Raw genomic sequence first — 13158 nt, forward strand, 5'->3', positions numbered from 1 at the left:
AGCCAGAGTTTTGCTAAATTTACCAGTAATATAAAAATTCTTCCTTAACACTACCAAATATACATTAGTTTGAGTTGCTCAATTATATAAAATCCCAATAGAATCTACTGACGTTTCTTGTTTTATCCTTACCAGAGCAGCACGTTCAGGCAGTCAGAGGGTTCCTTGGCAAGAAATCTCAGCAACAGTAAACTGTTGCAGAAACGGGCCCAGTTCTATAACTCATCTTGTATTTTTCAAGGTCAGACTTATAAAGTAAGTCTGGCAAAGCCAGAAACGTTTCGGAGCCACTGCCAAACGGTTGCCAGATGTTTTGCATCTTACTAGCGTTTCCAATTGTAAAACCTCTTCTCTATGTGGACTGTTAGTTTTTCAGTCGAGTTAGAAAGCTTGTGGTGTTACCTTAGCAACACGCTGGCGTGTAGCAGCGTGGAAAAAACCAGAAGTTTTAAAATTAAAAAAACCTTTAGTGAAAACATGTAGCGAATATGAAAGCTAAACCGAGTAGTCCTGAAGGTCGCGGTCTGTCGCAAGGTAGGTTTATTCCTCCCGATTGACCTCCTTATTTGTTGATAAGGGAGAAATGATAGGAATAAGGTTTCCTATCAGCATCTATTATTGGCCCAGTTGGTGCACTGGTTAGCTACCGCTGGGGAAAGATGATTGGCAAGATGAAGATGTGAAGATGTTCATTGTGTGTTGGATGTGACAAGAAAAAAGGTTACGCAAGGTTTTAAACGCTGACACATGAGACTCTTGACTTGAAGTCGGTTATCAGAAGGTGTTGGCTATTTTTTGAGAGCAGCCGTCACCGTTTTTCTTATGTCGCCACATGTTGGTGCGTTTAAAAAAACCACACAAAGTGTTTTCTTCATATAAACAAAGAAAAGAAGGGCATGTTGAGAAACAGCAAGTTCTGTCATTAGTCTCAGATTAGCATGCATCAAAAACAAAAGAAAAGAAAAAAAAAGGTCAAAATAGTGCTCACTTTTTTGCCCATGATTCCTTCAGGTCCCACATCACCTGGTTGACCTGGCAAACCCTAAAGCACAAATAATAAAAGTGATGCACATGATAAACCACGAGCACGAAACACAAACCACAATAAATCACATACGAGCTCTTTTCTTGCCACAGTAACAGTTTGTTCATTTTTTCCCCCTTTTGTTTATTTTCACTAGTCACAGACAAACTTGATTGAAGCCAGAAATGTAGAATCAAAAACAATCAATCAAAAGGAGGGACGGATGGGAAGACTTTGTTTTTGTTTTTATAAATTCCTGAAGGAAATTTTTTATGACCTTAAACAACCTTTTCATGCTGGAAAACATCTTTCAGGTCCAGGTTTGTCCAGTTTAACACTTGTTTCACGATCATAAAAGGTGAACCACCTTTTATGACAAAGAAGCCACAAAAACAACAACAACTGAAACAATGAATGACTCGAAGATTGCATAGTGAATAATTGAGTATTTCTTAATCTAAAACTGACCATTCCATATATTTTTTGGTTGTGTAAAAGCAGTAGCTGGGTTTAAATGATTCTAATAGAAGAGCGTAAAAACGTTCACCTGAAGTCCACGGTTTCCTCTTGGACCAATAACACCTTCAGGGCCCTGAAAAAAAAACTTGCTTTTATCAGACATGAATGTAATGGATGGTAAAACAATGGAACTTGTGGATTACCTTTCAAACAGACAAATACTTAGCTTTAGGTACATTTTTTTCATCTCAAGCTGACAAATCATCATCGTGCTAAAATATTATATTTTATATTTGTTGTCAAGTTGGAATAACAAAGAACTACAAACATACTCTGTCTCCTTTAACGCCTGGTGTGCCACACTCTCCTCTCTCTCCCTGTGAGAGAACAAACAAAGTTTAGGTTCCTTCTCAAACACCGTCTACACAAAAATAATGCTGTTTGTTTACAGGTTCAGGTTTGAGCTGATTTGCAACAATGCCATGGGAATATACAGAATCTGAGAGCTTCGCAGTCGCAGACGATTGCAGGCAGGTCTGAGATTAAACAAAGGATGATAAAATGCCACAATGTCTTCAAAGTCGCAGCGTGCCATCATGTCTGAAGCTCATAATCCCCCAGTTACTGTCACTTATAATGATTTTAAATCAGCGTGGGAAGAACCCTTTGTTTTGGAATCTAATGTGGCATAAGAGGGTTTGGATTAAAATCCATACAATACCTTCTCTCCTTTGTATCCTGATTTACCCTGTGTGCACATGAGAGTTTTGTTAAATGAAGCAAAGACAGAAGAGAGAAGAATTTTGGTCAAAGAAGACGAGATATTGGTCATAACTTCACGAACCAAACTGAAGACCCTTGACTCACCTCGGCTCCTTCACGGCCTGGAAGTCCACTGAGACCACTTTCACCCTAAAGAAAGATTTTGATTTAACATGGGATCCTTGAACTACTTGCTTAAATGATTCAAGGGTTGTTGCATTGGCAGTACCTTCTGTCCTTTCACGCCGGGGCTTCCATCGTCTCCAGGACGTCCTTTCTTGCCCTATGGTAGAAGTTGAGGCAACATGAAAACAATCTCGAACACTGAAGATTATTTTGTGAGCAGGTCTTCTATTGCTTGATAACTGTTTAACTTCAAGGAATAGACACCAGCTGATGATCCATAGGGCTTTACCTGAGGAATGATCATTTGCTTTCTGCTTTTCTTTGAGATATGGCTGTGGGTAAATGGGTGGTTTGGGATTTGGATACGGTTTGATGGTAAAGGCAGAAGAGCAAACAAAAAAATCTAGGTGTACTCACAGAGTAGGATCTAAACTTTAACATACACATAAACCAAACCAAGAAATCAGCCTACCGTCACCTTAAAAAGATTACCAGAATAAAGAGCTTCCAGCTTTTCAAACCAAACATTAGAGCTGCATTGTTTGCAGAAAAAACGACTTAAGTCACTGAGTGTGGGGAACAGATGAGTCAAACGTAACCTGATGATACCTTGTCTACTCAGTTAACTTCTTGGCCTTTTTCTCTCTTATAATATAGACTCTGAACACTCTTGTCTTCAAGTCATCTCCGGTCGCACACATTGCTTTCGTCACTGTGTCCCTTGCTACCCCTGATGTATAACAGCTTTTGTTCTGAGCATCAGGAGTAAAGGGGTAATTACTTTGCTCTAATCCAGAGAAAAGGCTTCAAAGCAGTAATCACTTTGACTGTGACCGACCTTCTCTGTTGAAGAAAAGGTGAGCCCGTATCACGACATGCTTGGCAGCCAAAGAAAGTCCTGCATGTAGCACTGAATCTGCCAAGCATGTGTTCTCAGATAGTCCCGAGAGGCAGGATTCCTTCACCAGACGTTGACTCTGCTGATTTCCCATGTAAATATGCGTTTAGACCTGTTCTCAATAAACTGTTGGGAAGAATGTCAAGTATTTGCTTTACTCTCACCGCTTCGGGGAGACAAGACTTCTGAAAACCCGCACAAGTCACTAAACTCTTCCGAACCCTGCAATTATGTAGCCTGTAGGAGCCTTTGTCTGCAGAGCTCTCCTCTGCGCTGATTGTTAAGAAGGAAGATTTAACGTCTGGGAGCAGCAGAGGAGCACAACTCAACTGAAGTGGTTTAATATGGTTGTGTTTAGTGACTTGGAAATGGCTGAATAACATGCACATGTGCCACTTACTGACCACCCGAGTTATGTCTTCTTTGTACAATCCCCTTGTATAATCTCTCTAGTCTAGATCACCCAGAGTACCAGGGTCTCTAATCATTTTCTCAGGGCAATTAGATCCGCAACATCATAGATCCTGCACTGTACAGGGGCCGTAGATGCGTAGGGCATCTGCCATTTTATGACTTCTTCTGTCTGGAACATCTTCTGTGTTGTGTGAAGTACCCTGCTGATGTCCAAAAAAATGAGCATCTGTTCTCAACAGAACACCAATGTTCAAAGGAACGCAAACTGAACTTGTTCTAGAGYGAGAGCCCGGTGTGTGAAAACATGCCGTTTGTGGGCCCATGATGCATGTTTGTGCATACAAGCCATCATCCCTGATTGGGTGGATATAAAGGACGACTTACCGCAGGGCCAGTGGGTCCTCTCTCACCTTTCTCACATTTGCATGGGTTCAGTTCGAGTGGACACTGGAAAAACATGAAAAATGACGGTGAAAACATGTACAAGAACCACAACCGAACAGAACTTGTAACACTGGAAGTTTTGATACTTACACCTTCTTCTGCCAGCGCCATCTGCAGGGCAAGAAATGGAACAGAGTCAAGTCATACAATCACTCTTAATAATATAGATTTAAAAAATAGTTTTTAAAAATGAGGCTCACACCTCATAAAATTTTACAAACTAGTTGAATTCAACATGTGATGGATTCAATTGGGGTTTAACGCCTTTTACGTGATTCCGACTCGCGGTTTTACAAAGCTTTATAACCGGTGCTGGGTAATAAAATGCAACAGTACATTGACAGAGTACTTTCAATGTACTATTGATCGGTATCAATTTAGAGTACTATTTCTAAATTGATACCGATCTGATTTTTTCCTTCAGCAACAGAGAAGCTTTTAGTGCAGTCGTGGTTAGCACTGCAGGTTCTCTTTAGACTGACTCAGCTGGTTTCACAGCTGAGTCAATACAAACCACCAGCTCATCTGGTTATCAGATGCTTAAACTAAAAAACACAGTCTTAAACTGTCTATGAAGCATCCTTCTGAAAGTGGCTGCTCTTTATTTTTAAGCTGTTTTCAGTAGAGGACTTCCCAGATGGTTCTGTGAAACAAACCATCTGGTGCGTCGGATTATTTTCTGTACTTCCTCTTGTGCGACGCGTCCTGCCAGAACAATCAATTGCTTTCACTGGGAAGCAAATGAAATTCTCAACTCTGCAATGCTAGTAGATTTAAAAGGATAAATTGGATCAATTAAATATTCCAAGGTCAAGGAGGGGTTCGGGATTGAGACGTGAAGCCAAATAAACAGTTTGTTCAGTCTTGAGGAATTGAGTCCTGCGGTTAAATGCTGGGGCTGAAGATAAAAGACATGCTCTCGGCTGGTACAGAGGCACATGCTTATGACATACAGATGCTGCCTATACAAGGAAATGAGATGAAAGTCGGATTCCTAGCTGCTGCTGCTGGGTCCCAGCATGCCAGCAGAATGGGTTAGATGTCAGAGGCAATGCTTTGCATGTTTTTGCACCTTGTTCCCCATAAGGTTTTTCATCCATCATATTTAGATGAGTGTACCACCGGTGTCAACCCTTAAGCTTGCGTCTAAAGCAGCGTTTGAAGTGTTTGTGGGATGCTGTTGCGTGCGTTGCGTGTCCTCAGACTCATGCCGCTTACTTCACCCAGTTTTCCCCACAAAGCGTTTTAATGTGGCACATGTGTGCCGACCGAAAGTCAAGATGTCGGCGCCGGGGATGCTGTTGTGCAGCCCCGTATTCTAATTAACACAGCAGTGGCATGTAAAAGTCAACCGTTAAAATTTACGTAAACAATCGAGTGCGAACGCGTTTGCTTTTTTCGCTGAAGGTCTACAGACAAATCCCTTTAAGGTTTCTGAAGTCCTCTGCCAACTCGAGAGGCCTTGTAGGAAGCAATCTCAGCGAGCAGCGTTCAGAGCAGACCAGTTAGTCTAGCAGCAGGTGTACATTAGGGATGCAATAAGCCAGGAAATCATAGCATCGGCCGCCGTCAACAGCGGAAGCAGGGGAAGTTGTTATTGGGTGCATGGTGAAACTTAAGGCGCTAACATTTGGAAATAGTCTGTTCACATAATGGCTTTTTGAGGCTTCAATCTCCAATCAATTTCTGCCCTCTGGAGAAAAAATTTTTAAAAAGCAATTATCAAACACACACACATGCAATTTCACAAGTGATATAAGTTGCGGTGAAATGTTGTGGGCTTTGGGTGTTTATGCAAGTCTGAGCATGAACACCAAAAAACATGTTACCTCTGATTTGCCTCCCAAATGAAATTGTTTGGAGGAATTCGAGAACTTGCCAAGTTGTCAGTTATTCCTTTTTTATGTGTGTGTTTGTGTGTGTGCGTGCGTGTGTAAATGAGCTACCTGCTATTTTTTCCCGTCTGGAACAAAACTCAGTTGTCAGCCTAATGAAATCATTAAATGGCATTTGAGGTTTTGGTGCAAAGCCATAACCTCTACCTTAGGATTTCCCCCTAATTTATAAGGAGAAAATAGTAATCATTTCTGCAAATTTATTATACTGAGCTAGTAAATACCCCAAGTACATTTGCCCTGAACTTAGCATGAAGAAGAGCAACACGTAGTAAGGTCTTAACCTGACACTCTACAACTCCAACTTTAATCTAAGACTCTCATTTGGAAGAGCTATTTTGTGGTTCGATTGTAAACCAACGACGCAAGACGCAAGTGGAACCTCAAAAGTAGAATAAAAGGGCCTTCGTTAGCATATCTTGCTCAATGTGAGAACAAATCACCCTAAAAACTTAAGACTTCAGACTCTCTCAAACAATTAGAATTGTCTTGAATCTTGTGATCTTGACTAATAGTTCTTGTGACTTGCATTAAATCTGTAAAGTTTTGCTTTTGATGTGATCCTGTTCCGAGTAGTGCATGCATATTGGGATCGGTGGTGTGGAATCCACTGTGTCAGTAAACTGTTTTCACAGAGTAATGTCGCTCCTATGATATTTTTGACTTTCAGTCTGCTATGTGGAAAAAACACAATTTTGCAACTGCCGTGTTTCCATTAAATAAGAAGCACAATTAAAAAATAAACGTAAATAAGTTTGATCGCGCGATAAGTCATTAAAGAACAAGAAGCGCCATCCTCCAACTACTTCCTGTCGACTTCTTCGTGGTTTATGCCAGTGAGAACATCCGGTCGATCATGTGACTCAACCGAAAAAAAAAAAAGTGTTTCCATTGCAGGTTTGTGAAATAAACCGGTTTCGATAAGGCCAAAAAAGACCAAATCATCATAGTGCCAAAATTTTTTATCAAAAAGGGGGGAAGTTTTTCAAAGCTGGCATGTTTCCATTAGGATAATTTATTTCCAAAATGCCCAATTATATGGTAAACAGATATGCAGCTAGTCAGTGGCGCAAAAAGTGGGTATGCAGCGCATGCAACGCATAGGGGTGCTGCACCAGAGGGGGCGTCAAAACCCTGTCTGGAGGGGGCGGCGCGCAGATGATGTCTTCGTATACACTTCAGCGCGCCCCTACGCTCCTTCACCTTGCGCACATAACGGGGGCGAGTGGGGTAGAGCGAACGTATGTTTTCTACGCTCCTTCACCCTGACGTACCTTCCTTCGGGGTGGGGGGGCGATTTATGTCTTCGCATCCACCTGAATTATATGTAGTTGCGACCCTGCAGCTAGTGACAAAGCATAGTAACCTGTTGACTAAATCGACTATAACCCAACACGGATGCAAGGAGTGATGTTTTCTTTTTTTAACTCACAATCTCCTTGATGACCTTATCCACAATGCCAACATCTTGCAAGTTGTGAAGGTAGCGGGTAGCTGGGGAACTAGCGATTCGACGCAGCTGTGCGATGTTGGCTGCTTCGTTGGCTTCAGGTGTGATTCCTATTGTGAAGAACCGAACGCCTTGGTTCCTCGCATCGTCCACAGCGTCAAATATGTTTGGGTTCCTTGGGTGCGAGATGCCGTCGAAGAGCAGGACGGCCACCTTGATGCTTTTGGTGCCCGACTCCTCCAAGTAAATGCGCGTCAGGTTGGTGATGGCGTAGGTGGTGTAGGTGCCGTGGCCTATGTACGGAATGGGAGAAACTCTGGCTTTGAAGTTTTCAATGCCCCTCCAGTCTCTGAAGGTCTGCTCTATCTTGACCTGGCTGCTGTACTGAAGGAGGGCGGCGCGGGAGCTGAGACCGCGGCCACTCTCCATCCGAAGGCCCTGCAGTCGGTCCATTACGTCGGAAACAAAACGTTTCTCCTGTTCGTGGTTGTCCTTGGCGCTTTCTGAGCTGTCGACCAGGAAGGCCAACTCCAAACTGCAGTCTTCATCGACAGAAGCTGAAAAAAAATAAAATAAATAAATAAACAACCCACAGTTAGTATTTAATAAACGTGTGAGCAATAATTAAAAATTGAACTTACGTAAAACTGTTTATTTCCAAATGGTTAAAGGAGCTCAATATAATGCAGATTTTATTAGCTATTGAAGTAGAAGCTGTTAGCTATTCAGATAGATGAATTAAGCAATGTGTAAAGTTCTTACTTTTCTGTTTTGTTCGGCTAAGGCAGGGGTTCCCAAACTGTGGGGCGCGCCCCCTATTGGGGATGCTGTGCAATTACAGGGGGCAGGGGGTAGCGGTATGGATGAATGGAGAAAAAACGAACAAAAAAAACAAAACAATGATGAACGCTGTGCTGTGTGCACTGGAGCCCCCCGACACCCATCCCCCCACCCTGAAAAGGTTTGGGAACCACTGGGCTAAGGTAAGCTAACAATTTTCGTAGCTTCATAGACCTAAAAATTGCCAAAGTGACACCCGTTTCAGGATTTCTATTTGCAATTTAACGTGCTAAAATTTAGTTGTCACAACTCTACAACAGAAACAGCGCGGAAAATCAACGTCATTGTTCTCATCTGATTGGCCCAGTTGAAATTCTACAGGTGAAATTGAGCTCAATTGGAGAAATCCCAGACAGAGCAGCGAAGAGAGATGAGAATTGAGCAGAACTGCATATAAAGACAATGGCCTTTTTGAGATATTTTAGCCTATTTCATGTTGTCAAGCTAGTTTCTTGAATCTACATTGCAGGGTGCCATCAGTTTTGAGAGTGGCATGTAAAAATATGTGGTTAACCACAGGTAAATAATCATTTTACAAGGGAGAGAACTACTTTTGTTGCACAGCACCTAATTGGTTAAAAAGGACCTCAATCTGTTTTCATTTTCCATCAGCATAATTTTTCTTCATAACAAACACATGTATTTATTTTCTTTAGTTTGCTGGTGCCAAACTGTCAACCTTCCATCTACATCTTGTCCGTCACTTTCATTTCCCGCCAAGTTTTGAGATCAAAATTAGTTCGACTGCTGGTGACTTTGCAACATTTCCCAGAACGTTGTAAGTTTATCAACCCGGCTCTTCATTTTCAAGACAAACCACTGCGAGCGTCAACCTTCTGCTGCGGGAGGAGGTCGCAGATGTAATAGAGGGCTGAGGATAAACCGCATTAATCTTTGCTTGAATATGTCACAGAGAGAATGCGCCCGAGGAAACAGGATTCTGAGTGAATAAAACATTTGGGTAACGGAGCACTAAGCGGTCACACTGGAGATGGATTGCTTAGAGAGCAGAGATATGATCAATCCACGTGCGCTGCCTCCTCCAGCAACGTCCTTGCTTGGGTATCAGGTTCAGCTTTTTCACTGTGAGCATTTTTTTTTTAACAATGTCCCCATCCGTTTTTTTCCTCCCCCCCAAAAAAATAATGAGGGTAGCAACCTCTGAGAAAAACGGAAAACTTACATTTGCCATTTTGTGGTATGGAATTTGGTGTGAGGAGTTTGTTTTTCCTCCTTGTGGTCACAACTTCATCTTCATATTCTTCTTCATAGTCTTGAGCCCACACAGCCTGAAGCCTCCACAGCAGGAGCAGCCAGTGCACAGAGTGAACCATGACTTTTCTCAGAGGGCTTTGAGTGCAAACATGGAGATATAAAAATGATTAATAATAAATACATTTTTAAAAAATTTGAACTTTCATTTTGCTATAAGTAAAAACGTTTTCTGAGAAATTAGGGATGCATACCTTCCGATGTTGCTCCACTCTTTAAGCTCTCCTGTCAGTAATGAAAATTATCCAGGGAGACAAAGGAGAACCTCTTCATTCAGGTTTCCATCTGCAGGTTATTTGGGTTCTTCCAGATGTTGGACCTTAGCTGAGAATCTGCTGCAGCCAAATTAGGCAGCACACACTCATTCCAGCAGGATCAGCAGCTATATAAAAACTAAAAAATAAATAAAAGAAAAAAAGAAAGAAAGAAAAAAAGTTGAGAGCTCACTCCGTCTCTCATGGGACTCCCTCAATTTCAGTCATGAAGTTAAATGAAAATAAAGTCCAGCCCTTTTTTTTTTCCTTCTTCTTCTTCTTCTTAAAACTCTCCCACTCCCTCACAAATGTTTCGGCAGAGCGTGGGGTGTGGAGGAAGATTTTTTTTTTAAAAAGTCCCTCATTATGACTGTTGTATTCACTGTTTTCTCCTCATGCTTTCATGTTTTCATCTGGTGAAAATAGCAGAAAAAACCCTTGATGGGGAGCTGCTGCTGTTTTTACCTCCATCAGCTGGACAGATTCAGAACAGAGCTTATTTGGGAATAATATAAGGGATTTTAGAGAGAGTGAAAACTGTTTTCACCAAAAACAACAACAAGAGTTGGATGGTACGCTAACTTTTACCATCCAAGCATTCTCTAAACTACTTTATGTTGTGCATTGTAGTCATTATTTGATCACTTTTCTGGCGTCCCAACAATATTTTGCTACTGTTCAATGCATTTCCAAAAGATGCCGTTTTAAAGATTACAATGTAATTGGAATGCTGTAAAGAAAAGTCAACATAATTATGTGCATCAGCTTCTGTGTTTACGAATGCATAACGAGGCAGATTTTTAATGCGCTAAAAATATTAAACACCTGAGAAATGTTGCATTTATGTGTTGGTACGTGTACGTCGTAAATTGGCCAACATGTTTTAGTTCCAAATGGTAATTTGGGTTTTCATGTGATCAGGCTGCACAAAAGCAGACTTAGTCAGTGATTAAAAGCTATAATTACAGTACATGTTATTATGTTCTAATTTGAGCTCCGTAGTGGGGCATGGTGGTGGCACCATCATGCTGTGTGGATTTTGTTTTTGCGCTCTATTGTGAAAAATATATATTTAATCAAAACAACAATCTATCTGAATAAAAATGTGTGGATCACTTTCATAAATGTAGGTTAAGCAAAACAAAAAGTAACCCATTTGCTCCAGAAAGTTTTGAATCTGAAACAATTAGTCAGATTCATTGCGATGAATCGATTATCGAAATAATCGCCCACTAATTTAGGGATTGATTAATCATTAGACGGAGTATACGGATTCAAAATGCTGAAAGAGCAGCATACTCGAAGCAGTAATTAAGCCAAAACTGTACAAAAAAAATATAAAAATTAAAAACAAAAAAAACTGCCTGTAAAAATTGTAAAAGTTCTGCCCAGAACCTTTCATGTAACTGTCTTAGCTTCATCTTATAAGGGGCCATTTATGATAAAAACTATGTTTTGTCTCTCACACACTACTAAAAACTCATACACACACACACACACACACACACACACACACACAAAATACTAAAATTGCACGTATATACTATTAAAATGTCACACACGCATACAATTTTTCTCTGACACACATACACCAAATACTAAAATTGTGCATACACACTTAAAATATAACACACACACAATTTTTTTCTCACATACATAAAAGACTATGATTGCACACATAAACTAATAAAATATAGACTCAATTTTTGTATGTGTGAGAGGGACTAAACTATTTGTATATGTGAGACATTTTTTGTATGTTTGAGAGGATCTCAGTTTTTGTATATGTGTGAGGGGTGGCACGGAAGAGGCGGGGCATCATTTGGAGATCAGCTCGCGCATGCTTTGATACTACAATGAAGTTAGCTTCAAGTTGGATATTGGAGCTCCACGGTGTAAGCGGCGTTTAGCTCAAGGTTAATCCGATTTATGAACACTAATTTCGGCCAGCCGTTCTCTACCGCTCCCTCCTCAAGCGCTCGGTGGTTCACTTAGGGCTCCGGAGTAAGCGGCCTTCGAACAGGTGTTACGTTGATCCGCGTTTCCCCAACAGAAGCTGATTCCTCCCTACGTCTTCTTGCCGCTCCGCACCGCTCAGGCGCCAAAATGCGCGCGTGCTCGTTATGAGCACTGAGAAAGCACGCGCGTAGCAAGCACGCAGACATAGTATATTATGTCTATTATATTATTAATATATTATAATATATTATATTATGTCTATGGCGCTTGTTCAGCGTGCTTATCTGGAGAACTACGGACACCGTGAAAGCTCAAACAACCTGATTCGTCAAAGTCCTCACACTTTCTTCACGTTTTTGCGTGAAACTAATAATAATAATAAGAAGAAGAATAAATACATATATATGTTATATATTATAGATAGATAGATAGATAGATAGATAGATAGATAGATAGATAGATAGATAGATAGATAGATAGATAGATAGATAGATTGATTGATTGATTGATTGATTGATTGATGGCCATCAGATACCGTTCCCCCCCCTTTAACATAGGGTAACGGTATCTGATGGGTGATTTTTAGTCATCAGATACCGTTCCCTTACTTTACCACAGGGGGAACGGTATCTGATGGATAATATTGAGCATTAAAATGCATTGCCCTGTTTGTTGCACTTCTTAAGCAGGTCCTTGAAGATGGCCTGGCCTTGCCCTGTGATCTCCTCCGGGCTCATTTTGAAGATTGTATGAGGTTTACTTTCACTCCAGAGCTTCTCAAATAGGCGATCACAGATAGTGTTATACTCTTCTAGAGGGTAGCAGCTCTGTCCTGACTTGTCAACAATCCACTGGATTACATCTCTGACCAGGCTTCTCACGGCCGTTTTTCTGATTTCTAAATGGTCTTCCTCCAGTTTGCTGATGGACTCTGTTTCTGGTTCCAGCTCAGCAGGAATCAGACCCTCACAGATTTCTGTTGGAGGTTTTAAATTTGGAACTGGATGCGAAACCTGTTCTTGTCTTTCCTCTTCAGAACAAACCTGGATGTTTTGTGTTGGCTTGTTGTCTTCAGTCTGAGAGGTTTCTGGTTGTTCTCGGATGATAACTGGAGCCACCTTCGTTGAACGTTTTCTGAAAAACCTCTTAATCTTCCCTGTCAGACCTTCAATCTTTGATTTCAGCTCACACGTTTTATCGTCAGCTGTTTTCTTGAATCCTCCAACAGATGCGAACAATCTAATCAAAAGGTCCTCCATTATCAAGCTGGTTTTGTCAACCATATGTCTTATTATGGACATACAAGGTGCTTTCTCAACACGATGTCTTGTAGGCGCACCTGAGTCCAAGCTGTGATCAAC

General features: G+C 41.1%; 1 protein-coding gene across 2 annotated transcripts in view; it reads right to left on the reverse strand.

The window, feature by feature from the left end:
* LOC103474392 (collagen alpha-1(XXVIII) chain-like) overlaps positions 1 to 12861 on the reverse strand; it is a 38847-nt gene extending 25986 nt beyond the window's left edge. The window contains exons 1-12 of one of the 2 annotated variants that reach the window (XM_017303727.1): positions 12841 to 12861; positions 9779 to 9977; positions 9496 to 9662; positions 7455 to 8029; positions 4218 to 4238; positions 4068 to 4130; positions 2475 to 2528; positions 2351 to 2395; positions 2205 to 2231; positions 1816 to 1860; positions 1572 to 1616; positions 989 to 1042 (exon numbers count right to left, since the gene is read on the reverse strand). In XM_017303727.1, coding sequence (XP_017159216.1) covers positions 989 to 1042; positions 1572 to 1616; positions 1816 to 1860; positions 2205 to 2231; positions 2351 to 2395; positions 2475 to 2528; positions 4068 to 4130; positions 4218 to 4238; positions 7455 to 8029; positions 9496 to 9646 — 1080 coding nt within the window. In that variant the 5' untranslated portion in view covers positions 9647 to 9662; positions 9779 to 9977; positions 12841 to 12861. Of the gene's footprint in view, positions 1 to 988; positions 1043 to 1571; positions 1617 to 1815; positions 1861 to 2204; positions 2232 to 2350; positions 2396 to 2474; positions 2529 to 4067; positions 4131 to 4217; positions 4239 to 7454; positions 8030 to 9495; positions 9663 to 9778; positions 10057 to 12840 lie in introns of those variants that run through there. The other variant, XM_008425313.1, reaches the window with a different exon arrangement.
* Between the last annotated feature and the right edge of the window lie 297 nt (positions 12862 to 13158).

This window comes from Poecilia reticulata, linkage group LG2 (genome assembly GCF_000633615.1).
Source record: "Poecilia reticulata strain Guanapo linkage group LG2, Guppy_female_1.0+MT, whole genome shotgun sequence".
NCBI lineage: Eukaryota > Metazoa > Chordata > Actinopteri > Cyprinodontiformes > Poeciliidae > Poecilia > Poecilia reticulata.